At 53.2% G+C, this 17,658-nt stretch overlaps 6 protein-coding genes across 6 annotated transcripts; 5 read left to right on the top strand and 1 right to left on the bottom strand.

Annotated features, from left to right (window-relative positions):
* Positions 1-623: 623 nt before the first annotated feature.
* On the top strand, positions 624-4,705 carry TRIVIDRAFT_34006 (putative Ca2+ pump; the record flags this gene model as incomplete). The annotated part of the gene is made up of 3 exons (XM_014105764.1): positions 624-983; positions 1,051-4,094; positions 4,150-4,705. The coding sequence occupies 3 exons, from the start codon at positions 624-626 to the stop codon at positions 4,703-4,705; spliced, it is 3,960 nt and encodes a 1,319-aa protein (XP_013961239.1).
* A 238-nt stretch (positions 4,706-4,943) lies between these two features.
* TRIVIDRAFT_82137 (uncharacterized protein) lies at positions 4,944-6,533 on the bottom strand (the record flags this gene model as incomplete). Its single annotated transcript, XM_014105763.1, has 3 exons — positions 4,944-6,105; positions 6,210-6,327; positions 6,434-6,533. 3 exons carry the CDS (start codon positions 6,482-6,484, stop codon positions 5,267-5,269), a joined length of 1,008 nt encoding a protein of 335 aa, XP_013961238.1.
* A 1,041-nt stretch (positions 6,534-7,574) lies between these two features.
* Positions 7,575-9,245, top strand: TRIVIDRAFT_55232 (uncharacterized protein; the record flags this gene model as incomplete). The annotated part of the gene is made up of 1 exon (XM_014105762.1): positions 7,575-9,245. The coding sequence occupies one exon, from the start codon at positions 7,575-7,577 to the stop codon at positions 9,243-9,245; it is 1,671 nt and encodes a 556-aa protein (XP_013961237.1).
* Positions 9,246-11,364: 2,119 nt separating this feature from the next.
* TRIVIDRAFT_116002 (uncharacterized protein) lies at positions 11,365-12,755 on the top strand (the record flags this gene model as incomplete). Its single annotated transcript, XM_014105761.1, has 2 exons — positions 11,365-11,712; positions 11,775-12,755. Coding segments are annotated over 2 exons (1,329 nt in total), but the record flags the coding sequence as incomplete, so codon positions are not given.
* A 1,333-nt stretch (positions 12,756-14,088) lies between these two features.
* Positions 14,089-14,555, top strand: TRIVIDRAFT_91889 (uncharacterized protein; the record flags this gene model as incomplete). The annotated part of the gene is made up of 1 exon (XM_014105760.1): positions 14,089-14,555. The coding sequence occupies one exon, from the start codon at positions 14,331-14,333 to the stop codon at positions 14,511-14,513; it is 183 nt and encodes a 60-aa protein (XP_013961235.1).
* A 1,265-nt stretch (positions 14,556-15,820) lies between these two features.
* Positions 15,821-16,771, top strand: TRIVIDRAFT_196900 (uncharacterized protein; the record flags this gene model as incomplete). The annotated part of the gene is made up of 2 exons (XM_014105759.1): positions 15,821-16,477; positions 16,721-16,771. 2 exons carry the CDS (start codon positions 15,821-15,823, stop codon positions 16,769-16,771), a joined length of 708 nt encoding a protein of 235 aa, XP_013961234.1.
* Positions 16,772-17,658: the final 887 nt, after the last annotated feature.

Genomic DNA, 17,658 nt, shown 5'->3' with positions numbered 1-17,658 from the left:
ATATGAGGCTACATGTAGTTACTAGATATAAGTAAACTATTAATCTGCAGTCTTCGATCTGCCTGAATCTTTTACATCCACTTGCATCTACAGAGTTTACGCATGGCTAGTAAATTTGCCTACATCTACGAGATCTACTAGTTACGCATTATGTCCACTAGATCTACCCGCATCTTAGCACTAGAGCAATAAGCCTTTATTATTTCCATTACTAAACGCTTTTTCATCTTTTAGAAAATGCCTACTGAATTGTCATTCCACAGTGCGTGCAAAAGTACCTGCTGGTCCGTATTCGCCTGGCGGGGGACAAATGACGTGCGGATTCTCCGTCCTTATCAGCGGCATTCTCTTTGCCTCCGATAGCTGACTAAGGCCAAATGTACTCGCCACCAAGTGGTCGCTAGTCCAGTTTGCCAGTCAATGAAAAGTACAGATCGCGGCTTTGAAGCGGCCAGCCGAAATTGTGGAATTCCCCAACTCCGCCGACGAGGCTTCCGTCTGGCTCTTTTGTTTTCCAATCTCCTCAATGACTGGACCTGCGCCGGCCCCTTACTGTTGATTCCTCGCCGCCGCTCTATTTGTTGTCTGGAGGCCGTTGGGGTGCCTCATATTCTCTGCCCGTCATGGCGCTCGTGGATAACCCGCAGATCAAGCATGCGGAGTTGCTTCGTCCCCTGCCCTTTCACTTCCACGCCTATGTCTGGCCCTTTGCCATTCTCTGGCCCATCTTCCTGAGATACTACCTGACCCCGGATCTCTACGAAAAGCACATCGGCGCATCCGAATGGACGTTTGTGTGGTGCGGCACCATCATCACCCTCCAGTCTCTCGTTTGGCTTAGCACGCACTGGAGCGTGGCCCTGGATGCGCGATTCACTGCGACCAAGGTCCAGGATAAGGACATCCAAGATGCTCAGTTGATCAAGGTTCTCCCCGTTGCGAACGCCGGCTCCGGCGAAATCTGCAAGCTGTTGCGGGACAAGGTATGTCTTTCCTCCGGTTCTAAGCCATCACGGTGCCTCATCAACTAACGCAACCACTACTCTGTAGGTTGGGGGCAAGACCAACATCTCGTTCCTGTTCCAGAAACGCCGTTTCCTCTACGACCCGGATACCAAGACTTTTGGCACCCTCCTGTACCCCATCGATGGCGAGCCGAAGCCCACCATTGGCCACTTCCAGACTTCCAAGGGTATCGACAAGCAGTCCGAGTTGACCCGTATCGAGCAACACTATGGCACAAACACTTTCGATATCCCCGTCCCGACATTTACAGAACTCTTCAAGGAGCACGCCGTCGCGCCCTTTTTCGTCTTCCAGATCTTCTGTGTTGGTTTGTGGATGCTTGACGAATACTGGTACTACTCGCTGTTCACTCTGTTTATGCTTGTCGCATTTGAGAGTACTGTTGTCTGGCAACGCCAGCGTACCTTGAACGAGTTTCGTGGAATGAGCATCAAGCCTTACGATGTTTGGGTCTACCGCCTAGGCAAATGGACTGAGGTCCAGAGTGATGCGCTCCTGCCCGGTGATCTTGTGTCCGTTGGAAGAACCAAAGAAGACAGCGGCGTTGCATGTGATATGCTCTTAGTTGAAGGCACTGCCATTGTCAACGAGGCCATGCTTTCTGGAGAAAGTACCCCGTTGCTCAAGGACTCCATTCAACTGCGCCCGGCCGATGCTCTGCTTGAGCCAGAGGGACTCGACAAGAACGCCTTCTTGTGGGGTGGCACCAAAATTCTCCAAATCACCCATGGAAACCCTGACCAGGAGAAGCCCAAGTTGGCTTCGGGTGTCCCTGCTGCTCCTGACAATGGAGCTTTGGCTATTGTTATCAAGACTGGCTTTGAGACTTCGCAAGGCAGCCTTGTCCGAACCATGATCTACTCCACCGAGCGTGTGTCAGCCAACAACTTTGAGGCCCTCCTGTTTATCCTGTTTCTCCTCATCTTTGCGATTGCAGCCTCGTGGTACGTCTGGGATGAGGGTGTGCGAAGGGATCGCAAGCGCTCCAAGCTCTTGCTTGATTGCGTTTTGATCATTACCAGCGTTGTGCCTCCCGAGCTGCCAATGGAACTTAGTCTTGCGGTCAACACTAGTTTGGCAGCTCTTGCCAAACTGGCCATCTTCTGCACAGAGCCATTCCGAATTCCATTCGCTGGACGCATTGACATCGCTTGCTTTGACAAGACTGGAACACTCACTGGCGAAGACTTGGTTGTAGAGGGTATTGCCGGATTGGGACTGAACCACTCCGACGTTGAGGACAAGCGAGAAGGCGATGGCGCTCACTCTACCATCATTGCAGTCAAGGAGGCTAGTCTGGAGACCCAATTGGTACTCGCTACTGCTCACGCCTTGGTACGACTGGATGAAGGCGACATTGTGGGTGACCCAATGGAGAAAGCTACTCTTACCTCTCTTGGCTGGGGTCTCGGCCGCAATGACGTTCTCTCAAGCACTCCCAAGGCTGGCACTACCCAAGGCAACGTTCACATCAAGCGCCGTTTCCAGTTCTCCTCTGCACTTAAGCGCCAGAGCTCCGTTGCGTTTGTCAACGGAATTCATACCGCGACCGGCCAGAAGATCAAGGGTACATTTGCTGGTGTTAAGGGTGCTCCCGAGACAATCCAAAAGATGCTCGTCGAGGTGCCTGCTGATTATGAGGAGACGTACAAATACTTCACCCGCAAGGGATCCCGAGTTCTCGCACTGGCATATAAGCAACTGACTATTGATTCCGAATTGGGCGCCAGCAAAATCAACGACCTCAAGCGCGAGAAGGTTGAGGCCGATCTCACATTCGCTGGCTTTTTGGTGCTTCACTGCCCCCTCAAAGAAGACGCCAAGGAGGCCGTTCAGATGCTTAATGAAAGCAGCCACCGTGTGGTCATGATTACCGGCGACAACCCTCTGACAGCTGTGCATGTTGCCCGTGAAGTCGAGATTGTTGATCGCGATGTCCTTATTCTGGATGCCCCCGAGGATAACCATGGCGGCGAGAAGCTTATTTGGAAGAGCGTCGACGACAAGGTTAGCATTCATGTTGATCCTTCAAAGCCCATCGACCCGGAGATTCTCAAGAACAAGGATATCTGTGTGACTGGATATGCACTTGCCAAATTCAAGGGTCAGCCTGGATGGAGGGATATTCTCCGCTATACTTGGGTCTATGCTCGCGTGTCACCAAAGCAAAAGGAAGATATTCTGCTGGGTCTGAAGGATATGGGCTACTATACTTTGATGGCTGGTGACGGCACCAACGACGTCGGTGCCCTGAAACAGGCCCACATTGGCATTGCTCTCCTCAACGGTACCAAGGATGACTTGACACGTATTGCAGAACACGCTCGCAACACCAAGCTCAAGGAAATGTATCAGAAGCAATGCGATCTCATGAAGCGCTTCAACCAGCCCGCACCCCCCGTCCCCGTCATGATTGCCCACCTCTACGCGCCTGGACCTACCAATCCCCACTACCAAAAGGCTATCGAACGCGAAGCTACCAGGAAGAAGATTACACCCGAGGAATATATCAAACAGCATGGCCACCCTGTGGAAACCATTACCTCTCCCGGTGCTCAGGACCTCCTCAACGATCGCCAGAAGCAAGTCAATAAGAAAGCAGCCAGTTTGGCTGACCAACTGACCACCAGCATGATGGAAGCTGAGATGGGTGATGACGAGCCTCCGACTTTGAAACTGGGAGACGCTTCCGTTGCTGCTCCGTTCACCTCCAAGCTTCGCGATGTTATGGCTATTCCCAACATTATTCGTCAAGGTCGATGCACCCTCGTCGCCACAATTCAGATGTACAAGATCCTTGCCTTGAACTGTTTGATCAGCGCCTACTCTCTGTCTGTTTTGTACCTTGAAGGCATCAAGTTTGGCGATACTCAGTACACCATCAGCGGTATGCTCATGTCTGTTTGCTTTTTGAGCATCTCACGAGCTCGCGTTGTGGAAGGACTCAGCAAAGAGCGACCCCAGCCCAACATTTTTAACATCTACATCATCGGATCTATCCTGGGACAATTCGCTGTTCATATTGTAACTCTCATCTACATTGCTCGTTTGTGCGACAAACTTGAACCGTAAGTATCTCACTACGTCTAAGCGCTCCTTGATCTCATACTAACGTTGCTATAGTCGCTCTGGGGACATTGATCTGGAGGCTGAGTTTACGCCGTCGCTGCTCAACTCTGCAATCTACTTGCTGCAACTGATTCAGCAAATTTCTACATTCGCCATTAACTATCAGGGCCGACCTTTCCGTGAGTCCATTACGGAGAACAGGGCCATGTTTTATGGTATCGTCGGTGTCTCCGGTCTCGCTTTTGTCTGTGCTCTCGAGCTCATGCCCGAGATCAACGAGCAAATGAAGCTTGTGCCCTTTACCGATGAGTTCAAGACCAAGATGAGTACCGTCATGGTTCTCGACTACGTGCTCTGCTGGCTTATTGAAGTCGTTCTGAAGAGATTCTTCAGCGACTATCGCCCACGCGACATCGCCGAGCGCCGCCCCGAGCAGCTCCAGCGCGAGGCGGAGCGTAAGAAGGAGGTTGAGAAGAAGAAGGCTGAGCAGGACGACAAGGAGAGACTGGAGAAGGTCGCTGAGTTTGAGAGGAGAGTGGAGGAGCGCAAGAGGAAGATTGAGGCATGGGCCACTGGCCGTCAGGAGCCGGCGGCGTCTGGGTCATCATGATTTTCTTTTCTTGTTGGGTTCCGGCGGACGGCGACAACGGCGAAAATCATTTAAAGAAGAGAGGACAAGAAAAGAGGCATACTTATAGAGTCGGAGGCTGTATAATGCTGTTAGATGCTTAGGAAAGGATGCTGAGTAATGTAGACCGATAAAGCCTGAATCTAATAGAGTTTCCTCTTAACAATGCGTGCCTATCTAGGTATTCATAGCGAGTGAAGACGAGATGATACAAGGAGAACTTGGGAAAATTAGGATTTTGTTGTATTTGTTTTGTTTGCTAATGTTACAGAGACCCGATTGAAGTCTATGGCAGCTGCAGAACAGCGGGGAAAAAGGGAGCCTCATAAAAGCCATGTTTTTTCTCTTGCGTACGTTTTCTTTCATCCAAACCTCCCCTATATTTTCCGTGTACCATCCTCACAAAGCCCCAGCCCAACCAAGCCGCCTGTAGCAGCGAGCCAGTCCCCGTGGTCCAGTCCCATCATCCTTTCCCCCCCCCTCGGACGTTTGTCTCGTTAAAAAAAGAAACGCTCAAGTCATGCTGAAAGGCATTTCAGTCGCTTAGTTGCCGGGGTTCTCCTGGACAAAGGCAACACCCTTGGCAATGTTCTTCTTGAGATCGCCCAGGCAGGCCTCGACGAGCTTCTGCTCGTTGGCATCGATGTTGCCAATGGGGTGGATCTTCTCAACACCGTTGGGGCCGAGCTCGACGTTGGTGCTGAAGAACTCAATGCCCTGGTCCTTGTAGAGGGGAGACTCGACAAAGGTGGGCTCAATGACGCCCTTCTCGCCGTCGGCGGCGCGGAGGAGAGCATCGGCCATGCGGGCACCAGCGAAAGCCATGGAGAGGGTGGCAGAGCCGGCACCGTCCTTGGCCTTGACGACCTCGTCACCACCGAACTGGACACGGTTGACGAGCTCGGCGTTGGAGGACAGCTCGGGGTGGTTGCTCTGGCTGAAGAGAGGAACAATGGTGACACCAGAGTGACCACCGATGACGGTGATGTTCTCGTCCTTGGGGTCAGTGCCCTTGATCTCGGAGACGAAGCGGCTGGCGCGGACAACGTCGAGGGTGGTGACACCGAAGAGCTTCTTGGGGTTGTAGACACCACGGGCCTTGAAGACCTCGGCGCAGATGGGGACGGTGGAGTTGACCGGGTTGGAGATGATGAGGAGCTTGGCCTCGGGGGCGGACTCGGCAACAGCCTTGGCCAGGTCGCGGACGATGGAGGCGTTGGTGTTGAAGAGATCGTCACGGGTCATGCCGGGCTTGCGGGGGACACCAGCGGGGATCAGGACAATGTCGGAGCCCTTGAGGGCCTCAGCCAGGCCGCTGGGGGTGGGGTCATAGCCCTTGACGGTGGACTTGGTGTTGACGTGGGAGATGTCAGCGGCGACACCTGCAAGCAAGAGAAGAGACGGTTAGCCATTGAGATTTGAGAACGCCAGCAAGGCCGGAACGAAACGCCCGAGGAAAATTGGCGCACGAGCAACGTGGACTTACCGGGTCCGCCACGGATATCGTACAGAGCAAGCTCGGTGACGCGGGTGTTGAGCTTGAGGAGGAGAGAGAGAGGCTGGCCAATGCCACCGGCAGCACCGAGGACGGCGACCTTGGACAGCTAATATGCGGAACAGCAGCTGGTCAGCACAGCACACACGATCAGGTATACAGACAGAGTTTTGGGCGTTGGGAGACAGCAGGCGGGGGAGGGGAGGGGCTCATACGTTGCGGGCAGAGGCAGAGAAGGCCCTGCGCTGGATTCTGGAAGCCAACATGATGTTCTAAAGAGAGATACAAGGAATTGATCCAAGGACAGAGGGATTGGGGCGGTGGTGGAGAGCAAGAAAAGGTTTCGGCGCTGAGGATGGTGAGGGTTCTTGTAGGTGGTGAGGACAAAATGCGCACGGCTGTGGCACAAGGCCGGCTATAGTCCGGGATTTCCCGGCTGAACTGCTGAAATGGGGCCAGGTCCGCATTAATGCCGTGCTTGTGTCCAAAAGCGGCTGTCGGACAGGCACAGAGAACGGACCGGCCGGAGGGAGAAAGTGGGAGGGATTTTTGTTGATTCTTGATGTTCCAGAGGAGCCGCTGGAGCGAGGCGAGATGGCCGGGAGAGGGGTGCAGATCTCGCCATGTTGGCAGCTGACGGGAGACGTAAGCGAGTGCTGGAGAAGGATGGATTGTGTTGCTGTCGGAGGGTGTGAGGGAGGGCCTACTGGAGGTCTGTGTACGGAGTATATGTTTGTAGGTCAGAATATCGATATGCTTACAAGACATCAACCTTATTTCCAAGGTGCTACGTTTGTGGCTGCGATTATACTATGTACAGCTACTGGCAAGACTATCAGATTGGCGAAGCTACATCCATGATGCAAGACGGATATCGGTGCAGCAACGAGGCGAATGCGCCCGGAACCGCGGTTGAGGCTGAGATGGAAGCTTTTCCACTTCTAACCCCACCATATCTAGTACTACCTAGGTATACTACGCTCAGTCTACAGGTCCAAGACAGCCGAGCTACATGTGCCAATGGCAATCAATAATCTTGACGATTCACAACAGTATAGGTAGGTAATTACACGTAAGTAGCATGGATGCAATCAGCCGCCAGTCAGTCCACTTGAGTGACCTGACCTATTTCCCCAGATTATGTGAATGCAGTTCCTCCTTTCGGCATGACTCATCTGCCGCTACAGATAAGTACCTGCATCCACTGATAAAGAGACAGGACAGCAGCTTGGAGCTCTGCTTGCGCCCCTCCATATCAAATATCAAGACGAGTGACACAATTCAATACCTGCACTCAATCCAAGCCTGAGCTCCCATATACCCAACACAAAGCAAATTGCTGCGATTGTCGTCTCAATGTCCATCTACCAGCTCGCTCGGCTGCTCCCCCTGCCAGATGATGAGCTTCAGCAGGTTCTCGACTATGCCTCGACCCTCTCCAAACCCGAAGCCGTCACACACTTCAGCAATCTCCTTGGCGATGCGCCCGCCGTAATCGATTTTATATCCACATTCAATGCTCGCCGAAAAGATCCCGCCGCTCCCGCAGCTGCTCCAGCCCCTCCAGCTGCTTCGACATCCAAAGCTCCGTCAAAAGCGCCATCAAAGGCTCCAAAGCCTGCAGCTGCCGAAACAATAGAGCCTGTGCCGAAATGGAACAAGCAACCTAAGAAGAAGAAAGCGCCGCTGCACACGCCAGAAGCTCGAAAAGTCGACGATTATGCTGGTCCATCTGGAAAGGCATACAACAAGAAGGATTCCGATCTAGAGTACATATCTCAGCGATCCAGTGCTCCAAGCAGCAATCGCCCTTCAAGACCGTCCTCGCCGGCAAGGCCCTCCATTAAGGAACCCACCGTTACAGCAACAGCGCAGCCTACCAAGGTCGAGGCGCCTGTACCAAAGCAATCGAATTCTACTGCGGGTGGCTACCTCATATCCGACGGCCCAAAGAAGTCAAAACCCAAGTCTACACCGGTCTCTCGTACGTCGACGCCGAAGCCAACCAACACTGGAAATGTCACCAAGATTTCTATTTCAGGAGGTGTGCCAATGGCTGGCCAGTCTACAGCGTTGGCCGATCTGGATGCGGCCATCCGGTCTCTGGAGATTACAACGAACCCAACGCTAGAGAAGGATGCCAAGTCAAGAAAATGCAACTGCGTCGCAGCTAGACACCCTCTTCAAGCTGCTGCGCCCAACTGTCTCTCTTGCGGAAAAGTCATCTGCTTAAAGGAAGGCTTGGGCCCATGTACGTTTTGCGGAACACCACTACTAAGTTCCGACGAAATCCAAGCCATGGTCAGAGAGCTTAAAGACGAGCGTGGCAGGGAAAAGATGGCGGCGAATGCAGCAGCTCATCGCAGGGCAGACGTTGCCAAGACACCTGCACCGTTTACGCCGCCGCGGGGGATGGATACCGATGCTCCGTCACTGTCTGAGGCGGCTGCCAAAGCACGAGACCACCGAGATAAGCTGCTCAACTTCCAGGCACAAAATGCCAGGCGAACAACAGTCAGAGATGAAGCATCAGATTTTGACGTTTCGGGTGCCATGAGCGGAATGGGCAGCATGTGGGCGACGCCCGAAGAACGAGCAAAGGAGCTGAAAAGACAGCAGAAAATCATGCGAGAGATGGAATGGAACGCACGGCCAGAGTACGAGAAGCGGCAGCAGGTTATTAGCATTGATCTTTCTGGCCGTCGAGTTGTGAGGACCGTTGCACCTGTTGAACGGCCAGTGACACCAGAGGAGGATGAAGCTGAGGATGTAGACTCTGGTGTCCTACAAGAGACTTCCGGAAACAGGAATGCCGGCGGGGCATTTAGCACAAATCCGCTCCTGGGAGCCGTAATGCGGCCTGTTTACGATGCCAAAGGGAAAGGGGCCGAAGCAGAGGGCCGAAGCAGCCGCAGCAAGGGATGGAGAAGGGTTCAAGACGATTTGGACAACAACGAGGGAGTCATTCTGGACGGAGGAGCATATGGACTACAAGCCGCTGGCGGAGACGAGCCAGGGCGTGGGTAGCGCATTTTCTGCAATGTCTCATGAAGTTGTACTAAATGATGCTCGTAGAAGAGCGAGCGCATACCTAAACATTGATTTATAGAAGCCATGAAATAGCCCGTTTACACCATAGCATTTAGGTACCGAGGTACAACCAAGTACAAGTAGACACTCATGGAAATACAATGACTGGCGGTCATTGGTTTTCAAATCACGTGCGGGCAAAGTGGCATGAAAAACCCTTACCCATTAGCCGTGCTAATAATATCTTGAGGCTGCAGCTGGCTGAAATCAGACTTTTGGCTGCTGACTAAGACCGAAAGACGTGTCGCGTCATCCACGTGACTTCGTGTCATGACGAATTTCACGAACCATCAAGGCCGAAACTGTTGAAAAACCCTCTGCAAGGTTGCACAGCCCACACCTCAAGAAACGTAAACTGGTGGAGTGCGTTGGAGGCTGTCGAACACGGGAAACTCCATGGTTGCCGATTGATTTGCCACGCCAGCAGCAAACTTAAAAACCGGCAAGGGCGAAACTGGCCTTGCCTAGAGCCCTTTTCGGCTCCTCAGCTGAATTCTGGATAGCAATCTGCAATTGACTCCAGCCGGCGCAGAAAAAAAAAATCGCCCAGTCATTACTCGTACTCGCGGGGTTATTTTGGGGGAGCGATTTGAAGAGCACAAGCCAAGAAAGAAACCGTGCAGCATGTCCCACCAAGCTCTCAAACTAACAACGAACCCTGTACGATTAGAACGGAGTCACTATCGACGAGCAATATGCAATATGCAGGCCCTTTGAGTGAGGCTTTTGTCCAGCCTGTGCAAAAATGCGCAACCCACAAAGTCGCGCCCAGAGGGTTGCATTTTGCGGGCAAACGAGACAAGAAAAACTTGACAGTAGCGCCCTTTTCCGCCTCTGTCCATGCAAGGTCAGGTAGGATGATGTGAGAGAGCTGCAGGTGGCCCTGTTTTGGTATTAGCGAGCCCAGCCGCTGAAGATTTCTGCAGAGGCGAAAGAAATAATGGAAGCCCTGCAAGCTGAAGCATCCATGGAACGAGCCTGATTCCCACGGTGGTTACACAGCACTGAGCGAACCACTAAACAAGGCCAGCCTGAGACCTATTACGCTTTCTTTCTTTCTTTGTCTCTCTCTCTCTCTCTCTCTCCCCTCGCCTCCCTCGCCCTCTCGTGCGACACACAGTTTGAGGCTTCAGGTTGGACAGTTTCCTGGACCTCTATTCTCTCAATTCAATGTCACTTTGAACCTACAAGACGCCGGGTCCACCTAATCCACCGGCTTAGCGCTGGTGCTTTAGTGCGCGTGATGCTCTGGCACTCTGGCAACTTGTCGATGGCTTCGCGCCTAGCCTCAGTGAGGTAGGTCCACTGAGTGATGGCGACTGCCACTGGACGCTCAGCGAGTAGAGTGCAGAAGTTATGGGGCTCTGGCCGAGTCTCTAGCGACCGCAGCGCCTGCTGGTGCTGTCACCGCGCTGGGCTTCAACGCTCAGCGCTGCGCTTTTGGCGGTCTTGGGGGGACTTTTTGGGGATCCCGTCCTTGCCCGTCCCTCCCGCATCCGTCGCGACTGGACCGCGCGTAACCCACACACACAAACCAGGACCGACATCTTTTCTGCTGCCTCACTGACACCCACCTTTAACCACGATCGCTGCATTTGCTTCGCTTCACATACCTGTCGATCGACAGACTGGCTCTTCCAGACGCATTGCTGTCTGTCTGGCTGCCAACCCTCGCCGTCTTTGCTCCAGCCGCCCTCTCGAGACGCGCCAACGCGCCGCTGTTGGTCTTGAATCTCCAGACGTCCCACGTAACGCACACACACGCAGTGGGGTTTGTCGCGCTCTCGACAATCCGCGCGACATGTCGCACCCAGTGCCTCTTGCTCCGGCCGTGGGCGTCGAAGCACGCGCGCCAGAGATGCCAGCTGTGCCAGCCTCGCCGGCTGCTGCCGCCGTCGCCGTCGCAGCGGCCTCCTCCTCGTCCGCCACCGACATGGCCGTGGGCAACATGGACGCCGATATTGTTACGTCTTCACAGAACGAGGTCGTAGAGACGCCCCGTGACCCGTCGCCGAAGCAATCGCAACAATCAGACGCCCACGACGCCAGTGGCCCCGGCTCCGCCCTCAGCATTCCTTTGACCGTGACCAACTCGCAGGAATCCCACGTCACCAGCTCCTCGGTCCATGCCATGACCCCCCCCGCCAGCGACATCAGCAGCGTGACGGACGGTGCCGCGGGATATCTAGCACACGACGCCTCTGCCGACAAGAACGACCATCTGCTGCAGCTGTCCACCATTGCCGCCGCCCAGGACAGAATATCGACCGCTGGCGCATCTAGGAAACGCATGGCGGATGGCGAGGTCAAGGTTGGCATGAGCCCTGCCAAGGGCCGTGGCCATGGTCACTCCAGAACCCTTAGCACTGTTAGCATCACGTCCACCGGCAGCACCATAGGGGAGGTACGTTGGCCAGCTCTTTGACCTTGTAGACGATGACATGAACTGACTATTTCCGCTGCCAGCTGTCTGCCGAGCTCAAGACTCGCCTCTCTTATGCCATGGTCAAGGTAAACTTTGGCTGGCAAGGCCATTCCATTGAAGAGGTGGAATCAATGGCCGCTTCCCAGGCCGTCTCTCCTACTTCCGGATCTTCCACCATACGACGGCACAGCTCCTCGGCAAGTCCGCGTCTGGACATTACAGCCGCATCTGCTCAAGTCCACCTCGCTCAGCAGGCTGGCATTCGCCGCAAGTCTGATTCTCCCAACGTGCTCTCCAACAAGCCCTCTCTCGCTCCTCCAGCGACCATTCAGCCCTCCCTCTCTGCAGCACGCTCCAACCCGCGCCGCAATTCTAGTCCGCGATATACTCCCACTATGCTCTCGCACTCCCACTCGGCATCTCCTCACACCCCCGGCCAGCCAATGATTGTCGATTCTCATCAATCCTTGTCTCAGCCCGCGCGAATGGCCGACCCCATCTTATTCCCGTCACATCAGAATATCAGGGAGCAGGATGCTATAGAGACATTGCTATTCATGAGCAGCCCTAACAATTCCGCCAACCTGAAGCATACGTTTTCCCCTTCGGCCTCTCCTAACCCCCAGTCCGGCGCTTTCAGAAACGTCGCTGGAAGACACGCCTTGCCCAGCGCGCCTAGGAAAGGTCTCCCCGGCCACAGACCGACAAATGTCCATCGGAGACCTGGATTCGACAAGTCTCCAGGAATGATGCACCCTCCTGGGTCGCCAATGGAAGTAGATTCTCCTCAGCACGCGTACTACAGCCCGAATGGAGCTACACCGAAGAGACGCCTCAAGGGGCCAAATAGCCACCTGAGAGGAGCTCTTTCGCTTCCCACCGGGCTAGGTGCTGGGCATACTAGTGCTAGGAGGGTCCTGCGAGATGAAGACATTGAGAGGATGCTCGACCGAGCCAGTGCCGAAGCCGCTGACTCGTCAGACGATGAAGAAATCCAAATCCCCCGCCTCAGAAATGATGTTGGCATGATGGGAGTCAGAGGGTGAAACAGCAGAAAAGAATTCTCAGCATATTGACCTCGCCTTGCTCCTCTGCTTCACGTCATTTTAGGCTTGTGATAGCAGAGGAAGATACTTGTACACTCCGGCTCCGAAGAAAGCGGCTAGATGCTTTTGCGAAGCGGAGCCATTCTCGATTGCCAGCTCGGGTTGGCAGATGAACGGGGCTCTTCATCTCCAGATTGAAGTTGCCACGGTAGAAGCAGTCGTTTCATTGGTCTGTCAGCCAATCATAACACCGCTGGCCAGATGTCTCCACGACCTCTGTCGACCCTTCGTTGGTCATGGCCTTCATCAGCTCCGCTACGAGGTTGGGCGATGAACGAAGCCGGTGAAATGACTCTCCAGCTCATGTTGTGAGTATACGATGGATCTGGGAGTCCCGTTGCTCAATGCTTTGCCTTTCCCGGCGGATATGGCTAGTTCATAAGCTTGAGTGCCATTGGCTCTCCATATTACCAGATGTCTAAGCTCTGCACTACTAGCTTGAAGGCATTTGCTGTACACATGTAATTTGTGAGATAACTGCCATTTGGCTAGCATTTGTTATTGGGCTTTGGATACTGGGTGGTCATCTTTTATTGGCATGCATCACTCGCCATTATCTATAGTGATATTTGTGATATCTGATGGTGGAACGAAATGAATATGTGTGAGATAAGCCGTCTCCAGTAGACGAGACTACATACCTTGTCAACACTTTGAGTTGAAGATATAGAGAGATGTGTTGAGAAGTGGCAAAATTGATATAGAGTGCTTAGGCGGCTTTGTTCAAGGGCTTTTCTAATAATGACGGCCACATGAAGTACTTGGAGGCTGTCTCTCATCATAGATCAGCCTCTTGACCATCGCCATTATATGATGAACGTGAAGAGAAGATGCAAGCAAGTGGGGTCTAGAACAGGCCCCACGGCAGCATCTTCCCAGCTGTGTACTAGTGCAGATGTTGAAATCAGCTATCAGAAATACCAATTTCTTCTCGTATAGCTGTGAAGAGGCCGCAATAGCAATTATTCGGTCCCTACTAGCTATGGATTGTCTCACGAACTCGACGTCGGAATCCCGGCCAAAGGATGCACCGAGGTTCATGCTGTTTTGAGCAACCGACACACAACACGTGCTTGGACAGTCCCATCTTTTCCAACATCGCCTCGACATCGTTCCGTCAATTTCCCCCTGTTATTCTACTCGTGGTGAACGCATAGCGTCTAGTCTTGATGCCCGAACTTGGTGTTATCTCCTCACCACCTTGGTCGCCGTACGCTAGTAACGATGCCTGAGCTTAAATCCAGGGCCAGTGGGCTTCCTCAACCTCACGAAGCATGCTGCCTAAACAACATTGAAATCTGCAGCAGCGATCTCAAGGTTTTCATTTTCTCTATTCAACGCATCCGCCTAGTGAATTCTCATTGTGCTGATTACCGCCAGCCCTTGTTCGCAAAGGCGAAACGAATCGTGCGTCCGTGATTGCTCCCCTCCACAAACGGCACGAATGGGCCGAAAGCTGGCGAACGACCATCTAAATTTAGCCATGGCTTCATGTATACCTGCATGCACAGCTGCAAGAGCCAGAAACCAGGGTATACCGCGAGAAATGTGACGGCCGTTGGATTGAGTCCCGCATGTCCCTTTGTCCGTATATTGGCGATACTCGCAACCGCAATATCAGATCTCCAGGTCGTCATGGTACTAAAACAGAAAACGGCCTACTTTCCCTCCTAGCCAGAGCGACCCTAGCAAGGCCGGCAATAGCTTACCCGGCTGAAATTGTCAGCCTTGGAACAGACTAGGCGGGCGCCAGTGTTGGGGGCTATTGGAGATCGTGAAGCTATAGTTTCGCATCTTACGGCGCTTCTTCGACCTAAGGCCGCACTAAGACGCGAGCTTCTCGCAGACTACTGAAATATTATCAACCTGTCAAGTCCACTCACATCGCGGGAAGCCTCATCTTCTTCAGCCCAGCTCATGTTTTGCGGACCGGCCGAGAAGGAACGGGCGAATGCGCGTGAGCAGCCCTGGAGATTAACACCCCACGTTGTCATCTATCACTTTGTTAATATCGCCGCAGGCGCCATTGAGGCCTATGAACGTCTTGGGATGACACGCATGTGCCCGTCTCGAAATGTTGACAAGTCATCCTATTAGCGGCTCATCGAATACAATAAGATGGCCCACCATCATTTTGGCTTTGAATGCGATGCAGCCACTCGTCAAAAGCTGGGCCCGTGACTTTGTCTTTCCGCACCTCCCATCCGAGACAGCGGTAATTATAATCCCGTTGGTGCCCAGTTCCAGACCTTTGGTTCACGTCCTCGCATGCCGTCCTGATGCCGAGAGACAGTGGCTTGACTCAAGTCCAAGACGTGTTGAAATTACGCCAACGCTCGAAAGTGGATGGGACTGCATGCCTAGACAGACATTGAGCCTTGTCCCAAGACATCTGACACTTGTATATCGCCTCTCTCCTGTCTCTCGTACCTAGAGACATCCTGTATGGCGTGTTGCTAGCGTGGCTGAAGCTGTTAGCCTCCGATTATTGCCTTTTAGACACCAACTATCTCATGCTTCTCGCCACCTATCACGACGACAGGGGAGCCTCTACTCCGTACAGTTTTTTTTTTTCTTGTTTACTAGCCACATGAGTGGGCTGTAGCTCTGGCGATCGACTAATGAGGAGAATGAAGAGTATATCCGCAGCAGGAGAAAGGCTGTCTGGTAATACACTACAAGAGGCTGCGACCGCAATCAGCCTGGTGTCTCTCTTGTTACGTAGCTGAGCAGGACGGCGCATAACTTCATTGGCTGGGCGGGCTTTGGTGACGTGAATCGAGGCCGCCAGCTTGCACAGCATCTCTACTCACCCTCTCCCTTACTTCTACTCATCATCTTCTTGCTTCCGTTCAGCTTCTGCTCCCTCATCTCATCTTCATTCATCCCCAGCCATCACTATCTCCTTCCAACGCCTTATCGCGGGCCTATTTATACTTGTTCTTGTCAGCATCAGATACCAGATACCATATTCCGCAATCATGGAACAAAATCGACCAAACAGTCGACAGCATCTTTCTATACCACAAGCTGCCACCTCGTCGGCGCCGTCGCCACAACTCCGCCATCGACCATCCTTTCGAGATCGCTTCTGGGCGAGGACCAGTGCAAACTATGACGGAGAAGATGATGTCGTCCAGGAGCCTCAGGCAAATCCCACCAAAAAGAGCCCCTATGTCCCCATGAATGCAGCCTCTGGCTTTTCGAGAACCGCGTCAACGCCACGCGAGCAGTTCAAGCGAAGAAGCCGATCAGACGAGCGACCATCGAGCAGGGAATCGGGCATCAACGTCCACGCTCGATCACCTCTCAGTGACCTAGCCGCGGGCCACCTGTATGTCCATACTGAGTCCGAGCCTGATACCACCGACTTTGCCGACTTTATCGCCGCCGCGCAGACCGAGGAGCGCGTCCGTCGTGCAGCGTCTCAGAGGCAGGGAGCACGAAGCCACTATCGAGACAGCGGCTACTATTCGGCATCCAACGGCGGCCGCAACGACCACGGGCTGTATTCGCCGTCTCTGCCTTCATCGGCTTCGGCAGCCGGGGCGGCGAGGTTGAAGGCGCAGCCGTCGAGGACGTTTGGCCAGCGCATTGCGGAGTACATCAAGCCTCCGCGAGATGATTCTGTGCCGTCGGTTAGTCGGTGAACATTGAGAAAAGGATGAGCTTTTGAGCGAGGTTTTTTTTTTTTTTTTTTGGTTTTTTTTTTCGGTGCACTCACTGGAACTATGGTGAGACACGGGCCAATTGATCTTTGTGTGATTAATGAGTTCGGATACACTTGATGAGTGAGATGCATCTTACAGAATGCTTTCTCCCTCCCATTGTCCACCTCAACCAGCACACCTATACATGGGGATGATACTCGTTACATACAGCACGAAAGGCGTTCCGGATGCGTTTTGATGGAAGTAAACGACTTAGAATAGGCACAGTTTCCTAATTGACTCTTGCAATTGCTATCAGCCACTCGTTCAATCAGTCAGCAGCGCTCCTTGTGGGATTGAGGGGACCCTAGCAAACAATCTATTTCGCCATATCCCTTGTCGATCTAACGAGGCGCAATCAACGCCCTAAAAAATAGCCTGCAGCTCTCCGAACCAAAAAATAGAAGCTTAAAGCCAAAAGTGCCATCCCTAGGGCGACCTCCTTTTCCGGGACAGCATCTCCGCTTGACACGTCTTGCGGCCTGCCTGTCTTAGAAGTCGTGGCCCAGAGACATTTTCGGGGATGGCGCGGAGGCGGGCCAATTTGTCTTGTATGGACAATCGCACGGGCGGCTCCGAGTGTGTGATTGATGTCTGGGGCTTTTGTTTGCTTGGAATGGGGACAAGACAATGCGCTGAGATACAGATCTTGCTACACATATACCGAATGCTTCAAATCCTGTTCGAGCTGGAACAATGTGCTTCTTTTCTTCTTTCTCTTCTCCTTCTCCTTCTCCCTCTCCCTTGTTCATGTCAAACCTGCATCTCATCTCGGCTCTTTCCCATCGTTGCGCTAATTCTGGAACCCCAAAGGCAGATTGCCAGTTCCAATATCGGGACCTGCCGATCTCTCCCCCTCTTTCACAGTCCGTGCCCTTTCACAGGCAATCAATTTCCATCTTATCAAATCACAAGGCGACCTTTTGCAAGTGCGGCGCGGCCCAGCTTGGCAGCTCGGAATTGGCTTCTCGCTTCGGCCAATGGCGAGACGAGACACAGTTATGCAGTGTCTCATTTCCTAAAAAGAAAGCGTATTGTTGGTGCTGAAACGAGGGTGACATGGCGTATGTCGGGTGGCAGCCGAGGCTACATGTTTGATTGATTGTCCC

The sequence above is a fragment of the Trichoderma virens genome (genome assembly GCF_000170995.1).
Source record: "Trichoderma virens Gv29-8 chromosome Unknown TRIVIscaffold_1, whole genome shotgun sequence".
Taxonomy (NCBI): Eukaryota; Fungi; Ascomycota; class Sordariomycetes; order Hypocreales; family Hypocreaceae; genus Trichoderma; species Trichoderma virens.
The sequence above is the reverse complement of the archived record's forward strand: the minus strand, read 5'-3'. Positions and strand labels throughout refer to the sequence as shown.